At 41.1% G+C, this 17,578-nt stretch overlaps 1 protein-coding gene across 1 annotated transcript in view; it reads left to right on the top strand.

The window, feature by feature from the left end:
- Positions 1-17,329, top strand: part of LOC120064772 — a 99,904-nt gene extending 82,575 nt beyond the window's left edge. The window contains exons 77-95 of the mRNA XM_039015376.1: positions 30-116; positions 415-561; positions 683-852; positions 991-1,129; positions 1,778-1,878; positions 2,004-2,145; positions 4,450-4,626; positions 4,902-4,984; positions 5,375-5,423; positions 5,573-5,662; positions 5,990-6,085; positions 6,659-6,730; positions 6,822-6,908; positions 9,883-10,029; positions 10,108-10,244; positions 10,517-10,648; positions 15,531-15,633; positions 15,909-15,958; positions 16,282-17,329. Of these exons, the coding sequence (XP_038871304.1) occupies positions 30-116; positions 415-561; positions 683-852; positions 991-1,129; positions 1,778-1,878; positions 2,004-2,145; positions 4,450-4,626; positions 4,902-4,984; positions 5,375-5,423; positions 5,573-5,662; positions 5,990-6,085; positions 6,659-6,730; positions 6,822-6,908; positions 9,883-10,029; positions 10,108-10,244; positions 10,517-10,648; positions 15,531-15,633; positions 15,909-15,958; positions 16,282-16,309 (2,037 nt within the window). The 3' untranslated portion in view covers positions 16,310-17,329. The remainder of the gene's footprint in view (positions 1-29; positions 117-414; positions 562-682; positions 853-990; positions 1,130-1,777; positions 1,879-2,003; positions 2,146-4,449; positions 4,627-4,901; positions 4,985-5,374; positions 5,424-5,572; positions 5,663-5,989; positions 6,086-6,658; positions 6,731-6,821; positions 6,909-9,882; positions 10,030-10,107; positions 10,245-10,516; positions 10,649-15,530; positions 15,634-15,908; positions 15,959-16,281) is intronic.
- The last annotated feature ends 249 nt before the right edge of the window (positions 17,330-17,578 follow it).

Below are 17,578 nucleotides of genomic sequence, written 5' to 3'. Positions count from 1 at the left end.
TGAAAGTCAACTTCTCTGTCTCTCTGAAGGTATGTGATCGTACCAACTCCCCCCAATGGGAAGAGGCTTTTTACTTCCTGGTTCGTGACCCCAGAGAGGAGATTCTCATAGTGAAGGTGAGAGTTCAGTCTGCTTCAGGATGGAGGCTCTAAACATGGATAATGTTTAATTAAAACAATGTCACTAACTGTAAACATCTTGCACAGTTTCTGTTAAATGCAATTCATCCACACAAATCTCCCAACAGGGATATAAACCAATTTGTGCACAACATTTGAGAGAAGTAAGCTTTTTGTGCGTATGGAAAATTTCAGGGCTCTTTTATTTCAGCTCTTGAAACATGGAACCAACACTTTACATGTTTCCTTTATGTTTATGTTCAGTTTAATTCACTCTTTATTTATCTTTCTTTAGCTCTCCAGTGCTTGGGATCAGGCGCTGGGTTCTCTGGTGGTACCAGTCAGAGAGCTGCTGTCAGAACCAGATCTGGTCCTGGATCAGTGGCTGAGTCTGGATGGAGCCTCACCTGACAGTCAGATTCTACTAAGGGCTGAGCTTAAGGTGAGACACACTCACAAACATGTACCAACAATCAAGGTTTTGGAGTGAGGAACAAAATGTGCACAGCCTATACAAAGTACATTATGTACTTTAACTGCACTCTCCATGTTTTTGTTCACAGATCCTGAACTCGAAGATGACTGAGGGTGTTGGGGTACCACAAGGCTCTGTCTCAGGTCCAGAAACTATTATGAGTGGGAGTTACAGTGAGGAGAAGGAACAAATCACCATTGAGCAGCCAGTTACTGCAACCATTGGGGAGAAGCAACACAGTGAGGTGCCCTCTGAGGAGTGAGTTTTTGGCTTGGCCCCTCCCAATATTAAAATAGTTCAATTGCAGTTATACATTTATTGCAAATTATATGCAAAAGTATGCAGTGTATGCAAATGATAAAACCCTTAAATATATGTCTCTCTGTGTGTTTTCAGATCTGTTGCAGTCTCCAGCCAACCCTCTATCTCTGAACCTGAGGAAGCAGAGGTTGTCTTTGAGGTCCCTAAAGAAGACCCCAGCCCTCCTGAGACACACCCCACACACACCACCCCTGACCCCAGCTTTGATACTGAGGTGGGATACAGTGTATGGGTGTCTGTATGCGTAATACCTCGTGGGCAGATTCTGCATGTAGACCGAAAAATCAGTTTAGCCATAATGGTATATGTGAGATAACGAGCAGCAGTATTTCCAGTCTTTGGGTTTTTGTCACTGGTTATTTGGACATATCATGATTTGGCGAAGGCGGTGCTTAAATAGCTTTACTTCGAGTGTTTGCCCACATGGAATTGGAAGGGGGGGGGGGGGGGCTTTGGCTGACAGTTTCCTTTTGCAAGGGTGTGGACTTAGCAAACTGCCAGATCACTCCATTTCTAACCCATATAGACCAAATTATGCAAGATTTTATTTCTCTGTTCACAGTTAGTCTAGCGGCAGGTAACCTAGCAGTTAAGAGCGTTGGGTCAGTAACTGATAGGTCGCTGGTTCGAACCCCTGAAATTACTAGGTGAAATATCTGTTGATGTGCCCTTAAGCAAGGCACTTAACCCTAATTGCTCCTGTAAGTCGCTCTGGATAAGAGCATCTGCTAAATAACAACAACAAAAAACAATAATTGATGTATTCATGAGACATGTTATAATTGGTTTTGATAGGAATTGCATGGCAGGGGAAAAGCATTGACTGCAGGTGTATGCATTGGAATGTGTTTTTGACCAACAGATAGAGGAGCCAGAAGAAACTGAGGAACCTATCACCATCACCCAACTGTCAGTCACAACAGACACTGAGGAGCTCCAACCCTGGCAGGGGCAAATGGCAGGGTGAGCTCCATTCAACATCAGATCCAGAGAGCTTTGCATGTACACTGACTTTGCATTGATAATCTTCAGTGTGGTGAAGCAGCTATCAACATGCTGTGTGTGTGTGTTCCTTTGTGAATATTCAGATCTGTTACAGAGGACATTGCCAGAGCTACAGTGTCTAGCCTTCCTTCTGTGTCTGTACTTGAGGAAGCTGAGGCCATGCCTGATGTCATCCCTGAAACACGCCCTCCTCACACTACCCCTCACCCAAGTTTTGGAGCTGAGGTGGGTGCTCTACTGTAGGGACTATATGATGAAGGAATTTATTTCCTATATGTTCATTAACCAATTTATTTATACAAAGCAAACACTCTGTCCGTTTATAAGAATTTGTAAGATCCTTATTTGCATAAAATAGACATAGATCCGTGTCCAAATGTAATCAATAGTATTTATTTTCGAGAGTACTCTGACGTGCATATACAAAAACCGTTCTTTTTATCCCTTCTTTTACTAACGCACATACAGTGGGGCAAAAAAGCATTTAGTCAGCCACCAATTGTGCAAGTTCTCCCACTTAAAAAGATGAGAGAGGCCTGTAATTTTCATCATAGGTGCACTTCAACCATGACAGACAAAATGAGAAAAAAAATCCAGAAAATCACATTGTAGGATTTTTAATGAATTTATTTGCAAATTATGGTGGAAAATAAGTATTTGGTCAATAACAAAAGTTTATCTCAATACTTTGTTATATACCCTTTGTTGGCAATGACAGAGGTCAAACGTTTTCTGTAAGTCTTCACAAGGTTTTCACACACTGTTGCTGGTATTTTGGCCCATTCCTCCATGCAGATCTCCTCTAGAGCAGTGATGTTTTGGGGCTGTTGCTGGGCAACACGGACTTTCAACTCCCTCCAAAGATTTTCTATGGGGTTGAGATCTGGAGACTGGCTAGGCCACTCCAGGACCTTGAAATGCTTCTTACGAAGCCACTCCTTCGTTGCCCGGGCGGTGTGTTTGGGATCATTGTCATGCTGAAAGACCCAGCCACGTTTCATCTTCAATGCCCTTGCTGATGGAAGGAGGTTTTCACTCAAAATCTCACGATACATGGCCCCATTAATTCTTTCCTTTACACGGATCAGTCGTCCTGGTCCCTTTGCAGAAAAACAGCCCCAAAGCATGATGTTTCCAACCCCATGCTTCACAGTAGGTATGGTGTTCTTTGGATGCAACTCAGCATTCTTTGTCCTCCAAACACGACGAGTTGAGTTTTTACCAAAAAGTTATATTTTGGTTTCATCTGACCATATGACATTCTCCCAATCTTCTTCTGGATCATCCAAATGCTCTCTAGCACACTTCAGACGGGCCTGGACATGTACTGGCTTAAGCAGGGGGACACGTCTGGCACTGCAGGATTTGAGTCCCTGGCGGCGTAGTGTGTTACTGATGGTAGGCTTTGTTACTTTGGTCCCAGCTCTCTGCAGGTCATTCACTAGGTCCCCCTGTGTGGTTCTGGGATTTTTGCTCACCGTTCTTGTGATCATTTTGACCCCACGGGGTGAGATCTTGTGTGGAGCCCCAGATCGAGGGAGATTATCAGTGGTCTTGTATGTCTTCCATTTCCTAATAATTGCTCCCACAGTTGATTTCTTCAAACCAAGCTGCTTACCTATTGCAGATTCAGTCTTCCCAGCCTGGTGCAGGTCTACAATTTTGTTTCTGGTGTCCTTTGACAGCTCTTTGGTCTTGGCCATAGTGGAGTTTGGAGTGTGACTGTTTGAGGTTGTGGACAGGTGTCTTTTATACTGATAACAAGTTCAAACAGGTGCCATTAATACAGGTAACGAGTGGAGGACAGAGGAGCCTCTTAAAGAAGAAGTTACAGGTCTGTGAGAGCCAGAAATCTTGCTTGTTTGTAGGTGACCAAATACTTATTTTCCACCATAATTTGCAAATAAATTCATTAAAAATCCTACAATGTGATTTTCTGGATTTTCTTTTCTCATTTTGTCTGTCATAGTTGAAGTGTACCTATGATGAAAATTACAGGCCTCTCTCATCTTTTTAAGTGGGAGAACTTGCACAATTGGTGGCTGACTAAATACTTTTTTGCCCCACTGTACATACACACTAATCTGGATTATCTCCTGAAGCCTTTTACCAGTTTATTACCCCTTAGCTGACAGTTCCAGCCTCCCCAGATATGGAAAACCTGGAGGGGGGCTCTCCCTGTCTCCTCTTATCTTCACAGAGTTATAGCTGGGTCGGTTCAAACATAGTTTAATAATCCACAGAGTTTTCTTTAAGCACACACACAAACATTCCTTTCTAACCCTTCTACATGCTACCTAACAAATAATCCCAATGGTTAAGTTTCTGGGTGGAATTATTTAATAATTTATCTTAACCCTTGATAAAATATTCTAACACTATATAAATTATTTATATTACCAAGAACAAAAGTTCAAATTGAATAAAAAATATATTTTATTTTTCTTATATTGTTTGTATTCTGAGAATGCTAGGATGCCTTCAAAAAGGTTATAGTGTGCCACTGCAGTTCTGTTTTTTGTCCTGTAGGGGGTGCTGAGAATCCATGTACTGGAGGCCCAGGATCTGGTTGCCATGGATAAGCTGATGGGGGGCCTGAAGAAGGGCAAGAGTGACCCGTACGTCAAGATCAACATCGGAGTGGTCAAGTTTAAGAGTCATGTGATCAAGGAGAACCTCAACCCCACCTGGAACGAGATGTTTGAGGTATGGAGGGACTTGTAGTTTATTCAATTAATCTCTGTCGGCTGTTGAACTGTGTGCCCATTTAGATGAGCGGTAAAAGGGATTGTGCTGTACTGAAGAAAGTAAAAGCAATGCGTGTTAGGACAGACTTTTGATCTTTTCTCATGTAAGAATATATCTGAGACATCTAGAAGTGTGTGCCTTTGCTAGCTTTCTGCCTTAATAACATGTAATAGTATTATTTATGTGTAGTTTTATTGTTATTGATCTTCCCTGACGTATGTGTGTTTCCCCAGACGGTGCTGACCCCCCAGGCTGGTCAGGAGGTCCAGGTAGAGCTGTATGATAAAGACATGGACAAGGATGACTTCCTGGGAAGGTGTGTTGTGACTGGCCCAACTATACACCATTTAATTAGTAACCTGCTATTGATAGTTAAGGACTATGTCCCCAAGGGCACCCTATTCCCTATATAGTGCACAACTTTTGACCAGAGTCCTATGGTCCCTAGTCAAAATTGGTGCACTAAATAGGGAATAGGGTGCTATTTGGGATGCACACAAGATAAGACTTACAGTTTCATGCACTTTGGTCTCATGGTGGATGAAATGGTTGAAATGTAGGACATCGTTCTACTTTTCTACTTTCACATATCAAATATATAAATGGTCAAAAGAATACAATGCCTTTTTGGAGAGTTGCCAAAGCATCTGTTTTATGTGTGTGTGTGTGTGTGTGTGTGTGTGCGCGTGTGCGTGTACGTGCACAGGTTTATGATGAGGCTGAGTGATGTCATCAGTTCCCAGTACACGGACCAGGTGAGTCAGTGTATTGAGATATTTACTTCTCTTTCTAGCCTGACTTCCATGTGAGGTCATTACTGTTGTCACAGCTTTGCTTTATTTTCCATCTTTATTTTATGGTGCCTCATTTGTTAACAGTCTATGGGTATATTTCTGTGTTCCAGTGGTACACTCTGAATGATGTGAAGTCAGGTCGTGTTCACCTGGTACTGGAGTGGGTACGAACAGTATCAGAACCAGACAGACTAGATCAGGTCAGTTCTATTTCTCCAGTTTCAGTTTCTTCTGTCTCCCCATCTCTCTCTTTCCCTGTTATTGTCTTTTCTTTCACTGAGTTTGATTTAACCCTCTCTTGCCTCCCCCTATTACTCTCTCTCATACAATCATCCTATGACATATTCATACTGTTTACATAATGAAGTCTTTCTGCATCCAGAATGCAATTGACTCAAATTACATAACTCATATGAGGCTTTTGTATTTGAATTTATTAGGGATCCCCCCCACCCCACTTAACAATTAAATAGCACAGCATTAGGTTGAAGATGTGTCATTTTAACTCCTGGCTCCCCATGCTCCAGGTGCTACAGCTGCAGTCTCTCCAGTCCTACCAGAACAAGGCTGTTCCCTCTGCTGCTCTGCTCTTCGTCTACATGGACAGAGCCCACTCACTGCCTGTGAGTCACCTTTCACTTTTCACCTCTGATGTTGTCATGTTACCATGATCTTTATAGCCTACTGTTGTCTGATGTTTGTGATAATGTTTGTTGTTTCCTTTGGTCATTTTAAGTCTGTGCACACTTGTTCTCTTGTGTTGTGTAGTTTATTTCATTGGTGAGATATGACCTCAGTGTTATAGATGCAATATGCAGAAATCGCTCTGGCAAATCCTGGTTGCTAAAATTAAAATAGTTAGACTAATTTCAGTTTATGTGACAAAACAAGCAATGTATAGTGTAGAGAATCATTGCACCATCTAAACTGCTGTGAAATACATTTTCAATAAGAAAAAAATATTGTATTTTCAGCTGTCTGAAGCTGGTGAATGAAACGTATGATCGGGAAGTATAGAAATAGTGCATCGAACAGATCTACTGCTTCTTAGACTTGCTTTCAATGAGAATGACATCTATAACTCAGATTTCTAAAAAGTTACATATTGCAGCTTTAATTGTCTTATGATCAAGATTTAATGGTATCGTATTATGTCACAGAGTTACCCATAGTGACATATCTCTGTGTGTTTGTAGATGAAGAAGAGTGGGAAGGAGCCAAAGGCTGGAGCTGAGCTTGTTCTGGGAGAGACAACATATAGAACCAAGGTGAGATTCTCATCTTACAAGATCATGCTTGTAATTTGTCTTAGATTGACCAAATAACATCTTTTTCCCTATCTCCTCGTTCTCTCTGAAGGTGTGTGATCGCACCAACTCCCCCCAGTGGGATGAGGCTTTCTACTTTCTGGTTCGTGATCCCAAAGAAGAGATGCTCATAGTGAAGGTGAGAGGTTGTTTATTTGTGATTGCAAGCACTTTGCCTCCTGTTTTATTACTGATTTAACACACAATACGATTTCTTTATTGTCCACCCATGTGGAAGTGTTGTTCAAGTCAGCACATCAGTGTTAATTTTGTCAACAATAACTATGACGAAAAACTACCTATTTTTCCTGACTAAAACTAAACTCAGCAAAAAAGAAACGTCCTCTCACTGTCAACTGTGTTTATTTTCAGGAAACTTAACATGTGTAAATATTGTATGAACATAACAAGATTCAACAACTGAGACAAACTGAACAAGTTCCACAGACATGTGACTAACAGAAATGGAATAAGGGGGGGTCAAAATCAAAAGTAACAGTCAGTATCTGGTGTGGCCACCAGCTGCATTAAATACTGCAGTGCATCTCCTCATGGACTGCACCAGATTTGCCAGTTCTTTCTGTGAGATGTTACCCCACTCTTCCACCAAGGCACCTGCAAGTTTCCGGACATTTCTGGGGATATTGGCCCTAGCCCTCACCCTCCGATCCAACAGGTCCCAGACGTGCTGAATGGGATTGAGATCCGGGCTCTTCGCTGGCCATGGGAGAACACTGACATTCCTGTCTTGCAGGAAATCACGCACAGAACGAGCAGTATGGCTGGTGGCATTGTCATGATGGAGGGTCATGTCAGGATGAGCCTGCAGGAAAGGTACCACATGAGGGAGGAGGATGTCTTCTCTGTAACGCACAGCGTTGAGATTGCCTGCAATGACAACAAGCTCAGTCCGATGATGCTGTTACACACCGCCCCAGACCATGACGGACCCTCCACCTGCAAATCGATTCCGCTCCAGAGTACAGGCCTCGGTGTAACGCTAAATCCTTCGACGATAAACGCGAATCCGACCATCACCCCTGGTGAGACAAAACCGCGACTTGACAGTGAAGAGCACTTTTTGCCAGTCCTGTCTGGTCCAGCGACGGTGGGTTTGTGCCCATAGGCAACGTTGTTGCCGGTGATGTCTGGAGAGGACCTGCCTTACAACAGGCCTACAAGCCCTCAGTCCAGCCTCTCTCAGACTCTCTCAGCCTATTGCAGACAGTCTGAGCACTGATGGAGGGATTGTGCGTTTTTGGTGTAACTCAGGCAGTTGTTGCCATCCTGTACCTGTCCCGCAGGTGTGATGTTCGGATGTACCAATCCTGTGCAGGTGTTGTTACACGTGATCTGCCACTGCGAGAACGATCAGCTGTCCGTCCTGTCTCCCTGTAGCGCTGTCTTAGGCGTCTCACAGTACGGACATTGCAATTCATTGCCCTGGCCACATCTGCAGTCCTCATGCGTCCTTGCAGCATGCCTAAGGCACGTTCACACAGATGAGCAGGGACCCTGGGCATCTTTCTTTTTGTGTTTTTCAGAGTCAGTAGAAAGGCCTCTTTTAGTGTCCTAAGTTTTCATAACTGTGACCTTAATTGCCTACCGTCTGTAAGCTGTTAGTGTCTTAACGACCGTTCCACAGGGGCATGCTCATTAATTGTTTATGGTTCATTGAACAAGCATGGGAAACAGTGTTTAAACCCTTTACAATGAAGATCTGTTAAGTAACTTGGATTTTTACGAATTATCTTTGAAAGACAGGGTCCTGAAAAAGTTTATGACGATAACAAGCCGAGATGCCATGGAAGACTATTACAAATTACTTTTCATTTTGGTTGACGATCAAAATTACACGTGAGACTGACATTTTATTTGACATGACATTCGGACCGCAACACGAGAGAGAGTAAGAGAGAAAGTAAACATTATGGTAGAGAAATAAACATTACATTCTCTGGCAACAGCTCAGGTGGACAATCCTGCTGTCAGCATGACAATTGCACGCTCCCTCAAAACTTGAGATCTGTGGCATTGTGTTGTGTGACAACTGCACATTTTAGAGTGGCCTTTTATTGTCCCCAGCACAAGGTGCACCTGTGTAATGATCATGCTATTTAATCAGCTTCTTGATATGCCACATCTGTCTGGTGGATGGATTATCTTGGCAAATTTGAGAGAAATAAGGTTTTTGTGTGTATGGGAAACTGTTGGGATCTTTTAATTCAGCTCATGAAATATAGGACCAACACTTTACATGTTGCGTTTGTATTTTTGTCCCGTATAGTTGAGGTTAGTTACAAGTCAAGTTTCCTTTCATTGGCAGAATTGACATCTTTCAGTTGCACGGTCCTATGGGAAAAATAATATTAGGAGTCAAATTTTTGTCTCATCATACCACATAATCTTTTGCCTTATCGCAGAGTCTTTCACGTGCCTTTTTGCAAACTGCAGGTGTGCGGTCATGTGCCTTTTTCTCAGGAGTGGTTTCCTTCTGGCCACACTCCCATAAAGCTCAGATTGGTGAAATGCTGTAGAGACTTGTCCTTCTGGCAGGTTCTCCCATCTCAGCCAAGGAATTATGTAGTTCTTTCAGAGTGGTCATTGGGTTCTTGGTCACCTCCCTGACCAAGGTTCTTCTTACCCGGTTATTCAGTTTGGTCAGACGGCCAGCTCTAGGCATAGGCAGAGTCTGGGTAGTTCCATATTTTTTCCATTACCCAATGATGGATGCACCTGAGCTCAATTTGGAGTGTCATTGCAAAGGCGTGTGAATACTTATGTAAATTAGATATTTCTGTATTTCATTTTCAAAAAATTTGCTGACATTTCTAAAAACATGAGGATAGTAGGCCTAGTTGAACAAGGCTATCTGAATGTGCACATGATGGAAGTTAGTGGTATCCTAAGTATTTATTCTGTGACTAAAATGGCTGTGTCTAAAACGAGACAAAAATGGTGCAGTTTTAGTTGACTGATAACTGAAACTAACAAAGGATGAAATGACAAAAATTTGAGCATATAATATCTGCCTAAATTAACACTGCAGCATATTACAGATTTTGAGAAACTAAAGTATGTCTATTGTCAATGGCCCATCTCTCTACATGCAGCTGTCCAGTGCTTGGGATCAGGCGATGGGTTCTCTGGTGGTACCAGTCAGAGAGCTGCTGTCACAACCAGATCTGGTCCTGGATCAGTGGCTGAGTCTGGATGGAGCCTCTCCTGACAGTCAGATTCTACTGAGGGCTGAACTCAAGGTTACACACAGACACACACTTCTATATCCTCAATTGTTTCTGTTGAAATGACTACTTACGAAATGTATCTTTCAACAGATTCTGGAATCTAAAATGGTGGACCTGATAGGTCATGGAATTCTTCCGTGTGCTGCAAGAAACTGTGGGCAGGTGAAGCTGTCTCTCTCCTATGCCTCAAAGAAGAAGAAACTGACCATCACAGTCCACGCCTGCAGGTTTGCGTCTGAGTGTCTGCATCATTCATATCTCCACCATGTCATATAGCAAGAGCCCAGAGTTTGTTAGGTGACATGATGGTCAGCAAAAACTACTGCCCCTTACATATAGCATAGCTTTAAAATCATTGCTAAAGAAGGGGTCCCTTCCTGTAATGATATCCCTATCATACATTTTCAAAAAAATCCTCATACTGTACCTCTTTCTCTTACCTTACCAATTGACAACACTTTTTAAGGCCATGGATCACATGTTATGTGTTTGTGTATAGGGATCTGGAGTCGTCCAGTAAAGACGGTCTAGACACCTACGTCTCCCTTATGCTGCTGCCAGACAAAAACAAGGCCACCAAGAGGAAGACAAGCATCAAGAAGAGAGACCTCAACCCAGAATATAACGAAAGGTGTGTGATATCAGCATTGGCATGTGTGTGTGTCAGATGTTTCCGTTAGGAAAATGTGGCGCCCGACAATCGTCTGGGAAGATTTTAATTTATTGGACATTTGAGAAATTGACCGGTCATCGATATGCATTGGGTGCATATCCCAGGGCATCCACTCTCGCAGCCAGCGCCATCAATAAACAAGGGATATTGGCCAAATGAGCCACATTTACATGTCCTTAAAAACAGCCTATAACAAATTGCCAAAATACAATTCCTTGTGTTTCGATGTGTAGCATATACAGTGGGGAGAACAAGTATTTGAGACACTGCCGATTTTCCTACTTACAAAGCATGTAGAGGTCTGTAATTTTTATCATAGGTACACTTCAACTGTGAGAGACGGAATCTAAAACAAAAATCCAGAAAATCACATTGTATGATTTTTAAGTAATTAATTTGCATTTTATTGCATGACATAAGTATTTGATCACCTACCAACCAGTAAGAATTCCGGCTCTCACAGACCTGTTAGTTTTTCTTTAAGAAGCCCTCCTGTTCTCCACTCATTACCTGTATTAACTGCACCTGTTTGAACTCGTTACCTGTATAAAAGACACCTGTCCACACACTCAATCAAACAGACACCAACCTCTCCACAATGGCCAAGACCAGAGAGCTGTGTAAGGACATCAGGGATAAAATTGTAGACCTGCACAAGGCTGGGATGGGCTACAGGACAATAGGCAAGCAGCTTGGTGAGAAGGCAACAACTGTTGGCGCAATTATTAGAAAATGGAAGAAGTTCAAGATGACGGTCAATCACCCTCGGTCTGGGGCTCCATGCAAGATCTCACCTCGTGGGGCATCAATGATCATGAGGAAGGTGAGGGATCAGCCCAGAACTACACGGCAGGACCTGGTCAATGACCTGAAGAGAGCTGGGACCACAGTCTCAAAGAAAACCATTAGTAACACACTACGCCGTCATGGATTAAAATCCTGCAGCGCACGCAAGGTCCCCCTGCTCAAGCCAGCGCATGTCCAGGCCCGTCTGAAGTTTGCCGATGACCATCTGGATGATCCAGAGGAGGAATGGGAGAAGGTCATGTGGTCTGATGAGACAAAAATAGAGCTTTTTGGTCTAAACTCCACTCGCTGTGTTTGGAGGAAGAAGAAGGATGAGTACAACCCCAAGAACACCATCCCAACCGTGAAGCATGGAGGTGGAAACATCATTCTTTGGGGATGCTTTTCTGCAAAGGGGACAGGACGACTGCACCGTATTGAGGGGAGGATGGATGGGGCCATGTATCGCGAGATCTTGGCCAACAACCTCCTTCCCTCAGTAAGAGCATTGAAGATGGGTCGTGGCTGGGTCTTCCAGCATGACAACGACCCGAAACACACAGCCAGGGCTAAGGAGTGGCTCCACTAAGGAGTGGCTCCATAAGAATCATATTAAGGTCCTGGAGTGACCTAGCCACATTTACATTTACATTTAAGTCATTTAGCAGACGCTCTTATCCAGAGCGACTTACAAATTAGCCAGTCTCCAGACCTGAACCAAATAGAACATCTTTGGAGGGAGCTGAAAGTCCGTATTGCCCAGCGACAGCCTCGAAACCTGAAGGATCTGGAGAAGGTTTGTATGGAGGAGTGGGCCAAAATCCCTGATGCAGTGTGTGCAAACCTGGTCAAGAACTACAGGAAACATATGATCTCTGTAATTGCAAACAAAGGCTTCTGTACCAAATATTAAGTTCTGCTTTTCTGATGTATCAAATACTTATGTCATGCAATAAAATGCAAATTAATTACTTAAAAATCATACAATGTGATTTCCAGGATTTTTGTTTTAGATTCCGTCTCTCACAGTTGAGGTGTACCTATGATAAAAATTACAGACCTCTACATGCTTTGTAAGTAGGAAAACCTGCAAAATCGGTAGTGTATCAAATACTTGTTCTCCCCACTGTACAAACTATATAGCCTATTGCTTTATTAGTTTTTACTTTCCTAAGACAATAATTGTCCACCTCACAGTTCAGCTGTACGATATAGAGATACATATGCCGGCGGCATGCTACGACACCGACATGCTTTTCTTATCCTTGTCCGATAGGCTACTGCGTCTGCTATACAGATATAGGCGTACAGAAAGACGCTAATTCGTAAATTTTCTATCAGAATATTTTTTATAAAGATAAGCATTATGTTGTTAGATTATAGGAGTAACACTGGTAGGCCTAAAACATTCTTCATCACCTCAAGATCAACTGTCGAAGTCAGTTGGAGCGCCAGTACACACTGCCTTCATATCATAGGTCTGCAGTATAACAGGCTAATAGCCACACCAAACCTTGACAAAAGTTTCTAAACTTTATTAGGGTAAAATAAATAGTAAGTCAAGCAATTGTTTACAGGGAAAATACAAGCAGGATATTATATTGCGGCAAACAACATTACAGTTGGAACTTAATTTGGTCAAAGAAAATGGCTCAACAGAATGAAGCAAAACACTTGCAAACTGGTTTAAACCTTCTAAAAAATGTTGAACCGTTTATATTGGAGCAATTACCAAGAAAGGCTAGTGCATAATGATATCTATTTTACAACAGGCCTATTAATAACCATCTTAAACTAAATATAGAGCACACAATTAAAAAGACAGATCAAACTTAATTTAGCCAATGAAAATGTCTCAACAGAATTTAACAAAACATGTTTTGTATATTTAAAGAACTGGTTTAGATAGTAAATAGGCCTACAAATTATTATAAAAAATGTAATTAAAAAAGTTTTAAAAATTGCATCCTACCTGCATAGTGAATTGCACAGTAGCCTGCATTTGGACACACCAACGTTCTTCTAATTTTTATCCACTACAACATGAAAACTTGTCCATACGGAGGACATTCCCCTTGTAGGCTTTTCACTGTAGGCATACTCTCTAACTTTTGTTTTACTTCAATGAAAAAGGCCTCCATCTTCGCAATCAACAGTAACCCAAGGCTTCTCTCTCGCTGTCTCCTCAGCAGCGGACATGTAAGGCAACGTGCAAGGAGTGAGAGAATAGTGCTGAGAACAGTGCCTTCAGAAAGTATTGTGTTACAGCCTGAGTTTAAAATTTATTAAATTGAGATACGTTATCACTGGCCTAAGAATAATACCCCATAATGTCAAAGTGGAATTATGTTTTTCAAAATTGTAGAAATTAATTAAAAATGAAAAGCTGAAATAAGTACTCAACCCCTTTGTTATAGCAAGCCTAAATAAGTTCAGGAGTAAACATGTGCTTAACAAGTCATAAGTTGCGTGGACTCAGTCTGTGTGAAATAATAGTGTTTAACATGATTTTTGAATGACTACCTCATCTCTGTACCCCACACATATAATTATCTGTAAGGTCCCTCTGTTGAGCAGTTATTTTCAAACAGAGATTCAACCACAAAGACCAGGGAGGTTTTCCAATGCCTTGCAAAGAAGGGCACCTATTGGTAGATTACAAAAAAAAACATTGAATATCCCTTTGAGCATTGTGAAGTTATTGATAACACTTTGGATGGTGTATCAATACACTCAGTCACTACAAGGATACCTGCATCCTTTCCATCCAACTCAGTTGCCGGAGAGGATGGAAACTGCTCAGGGATTTCACAATAAAGTCAATGGTGACTTTAAAATAGTTACAATGGCTGTGATAGGAAAAAACTGAGAATGGATAAACATTGTAGTTACTCCACAATACTAACCTAATTGACAGTGAAAAGAAGGAAGCCTGTACAGAATACAAATATTCAAAAACATGCATCCTGTTTGCAATAAGATACTAAAGTAGACTGCAAAAAACTTGGCAAAGAAATTAAGTTTATGTCCTGAATAAAAAGCGGTATGTTTGGGGCAAACACAACACATCACACTTTTCATATTTTCAATCATGGTGGTGGCTGGATCATGTTATGAGTGTGCTTGTCATCGGCAAGGACTAGGGATTTTTTTAATGATAAAACAAAACGGAATAGAGATAAGCACAGGCAAAATTCTAGAGGAAAACCTGGTTCACTCTGCTTTCCAACAGACACTGCGAGACAAATTCACCTTTCAGCAGTACAATAACCTAAAACAAGGCCAAATATACCCTGGAGTTGCTTACCAAGACAACATTGAATGTTCCTGAGTGGTCTAGTTACAGTTTTGACTTAAATTGTCTTGAAACTCTATGGCAAGACTTGAAAATGGCTGTCTAGCAATGATCAATAACCAACTTGATAGAGCTTAAAGAATTTTTTAAATAATAATGTGCAAAGCTCTTACACTTACCCTGAAAGATTCACAGCTGTATTTGCTGTGATTCTAACATGTATTGACTCAGGAGGTTGAATACTTATTTAATCAAGATATATTAGTGTTTTATTTTTCATAAATTCTAACATTTGTTTAAAAAAAAAATGTTTCTTCCACTTTGACATTAGTTTTTTGTGTAGATTTTTGACCCAAAAAATGACAATTAAATCAATTTTAATCTAACTTTGTAACACAACAGAATGCAGCCCGCTACAATTTTATTAATCGGCTTTTCATTCATTTTATCTTCCAAAAGCCGTCCATTACCAGCTAACGGAAACCCTGGTGTGTGTCTGTTAGTTATGATCCTCGTGGCTACTGGAAGTCCCCACAAGGATAGTAAACCAAGGAAGATTCTCTCTCGTGGGGACATTTCCCAGGTCCCCACGAGGACAAAGGCTATTTTAAGATTAGGGGTCATGTTTAGGGAAAATAGGATTTTGAATGCAAATCAATTTTAGGTCCCCACAATGATTGTGTGTGCACAACTCAACAGAGTCATTTGAACCTGTGGCGGCAGAATGTAACAGTATTTTCCTTCTGTCTCTCTGTTTAGGTTTGAGTTTGAGCTGTCTGTGGAGGAGGCCAGGCGCAGGCATCTGAGTGTGTCGGTGAAGAACAGCAAAGCCTCCTTCAGGAGCAGCGATCTCATTGGACAGGTCAGCCAGGATTTGGATTACTGCTTCTGCTATTATGGCTATACTATACTCATCATAAGGTACTATACTCCTCATACTGTACTATCAGCTGGGTAACTTCGGAGTGAACATCGGTGTCTGTACTTTTTACAAGCAATGCTCACCTTTCTCACCTGGTGCAAATGATGATTCATGCTTCTGTTCTACTCAAGCAATATCATAACAGTATTATGTAAATACCACTTGTTTAGAATGGTGTATACTAATACATATTAACACCAAACTGTCTTTTTCAGGTGCAGATAGAGCTGGCTCAGATTGACCTGGCCTCAGGGGTCACAGAATGGTGAGTAGTAGCCATAAAACAGAAAGTGAGTGACTAGTGCCTAGATTCAATCCGGAATGGGGAAGATCTGAAATAGAAATTGAAAGGCAATGTTCCCACATTTGTGGAGACTGCAGTCACGGTAAACACTGCAATTGTCGGCTCAATCAGAAATTACCTTTTAAATCTCAATCACGCAGATCTTCCGCACTCCGGATTGAATTTAGCCCTTATTAATTGATTGCACTCACAAAGGTCGGTTGACCGAAATTTGTACATTTGTACTGTTATTATGTTTGCATCTTCTCATTGGAGATCAACTATTTAATCCTCCTCTCCCCCAGGTTTGACTTGAAACAGGAAGCTGAATAGTGGATCTGTCTGCAGCTGTCATACCTGTTATACCACAGGGTTAAAGTTCACCTGTACAGCCTAACTCACGCCGATGCCTTCCCCCACCACTGCTGCAGCCTTCCCTGTCCGCCTGTTAATGTCTATCTCTAAATATCCACATATCAATATTATCACTAAAGACAGGGCTCAATAGGTCAGAACCTGGATTGAACCAGGAGAAAGTCTGTATTATATAGTTTAATCTGAAGTTTATACCTAGTATTAAGTTAAGTAATAGTTATGAAGGTCAAAATGTGTATATACTTATGAAAAGGTTGAAGGTTATACCTGCTTATGAAGGTTACTTTTGAAGTTTACATTAATAACTTGTTAGGGATATTTGAAGATCATGTACGTTAAAGGTTAATGTACTAATGAACGATAGCTACATGCATTTATCTTGCTAAAGTAATATATCAGTAAGGAAGGAGTTAATATTATCAAGGTAAAGAGACTCTTGCCTGATCCAGGAAGCGAACAGGGACCAGCATGCGTTGTCAGTATACGGTATCAGATTGGTATTATCAAATAACTTATCCATGTGAAATTCAGCCAATGATCAAAGTCACTCTGATAATACAGATTACAGATACTGACCAATGAGGTTCAAAAGTGTGTCATGGAGTGTTACCAGTTATTAATTTCTAACTAATACAAAAAAAGTATTTATCTGTTGGCATTTTTATTTTACTATTTCATTGTCATACAGTTGATGCATTCCATTCCATTTTTTGCTACATCATATATTTTTGTTTGCACTTAAGACATGTTACTTGCCCTTGTGTTACTATGCTGCTTTGTGTTTTACATTTGTTTTGATGTGTATCTTGTTTTTTTTACAGCAGTCAAATATTTCAATCTTTTTAACACATTACAATTGTGCATCTATTCATCCTTTCTAGCAGGGTTGTGCTCAATTCAGAATGGAAGGAATGCCTCAAATTCCAATCAAATTTGTGAATTTTAATTGAAGTAGTAAACAGGATATATTCTTTGGTATCCTGAAGTGTGATTTTCAGATTCAACTTATGTTTTATGAGTGAGTAGAATGTCTTTCAATTGCACTGAATTCAATTCAAATCTGAAAAAGAAAGATGATCATAAAATCAGTGTGCATCGTGGCAGTCAAATAAACAGTTCTCGTTGGTGGTAGGAAGAGTGGACCAAAGCGCAGCGTGGAAAGTGTTCATGATTCTTTTATTTAAAAAAAACACTCAAACAAAATAACAAACGTGAAAACGAACAGTT

The sequence above is a fragment of the Salvelinus namaycush genome, chromosome 20, assembly GCF_016432855.1.
Source record: "Salvelinus namaycush isolate Seneca chromosome 20, SaNama_1.0, whole genome shotgun sequence".
In the NCBI taxonomy this organism is placed as follows: domain Eukaryota; kingdom Metazoa; phylum Chordata; class Actinopteri; order Salmoniformes; family Salmonidae; genus Salvelinus; species Salvelinus namaycush.
The sequence above is the reverse complement of the archived record's forward strand: the minus strand, read 5'-3'. Positions and strand labels throughout refer to the sequence as shown.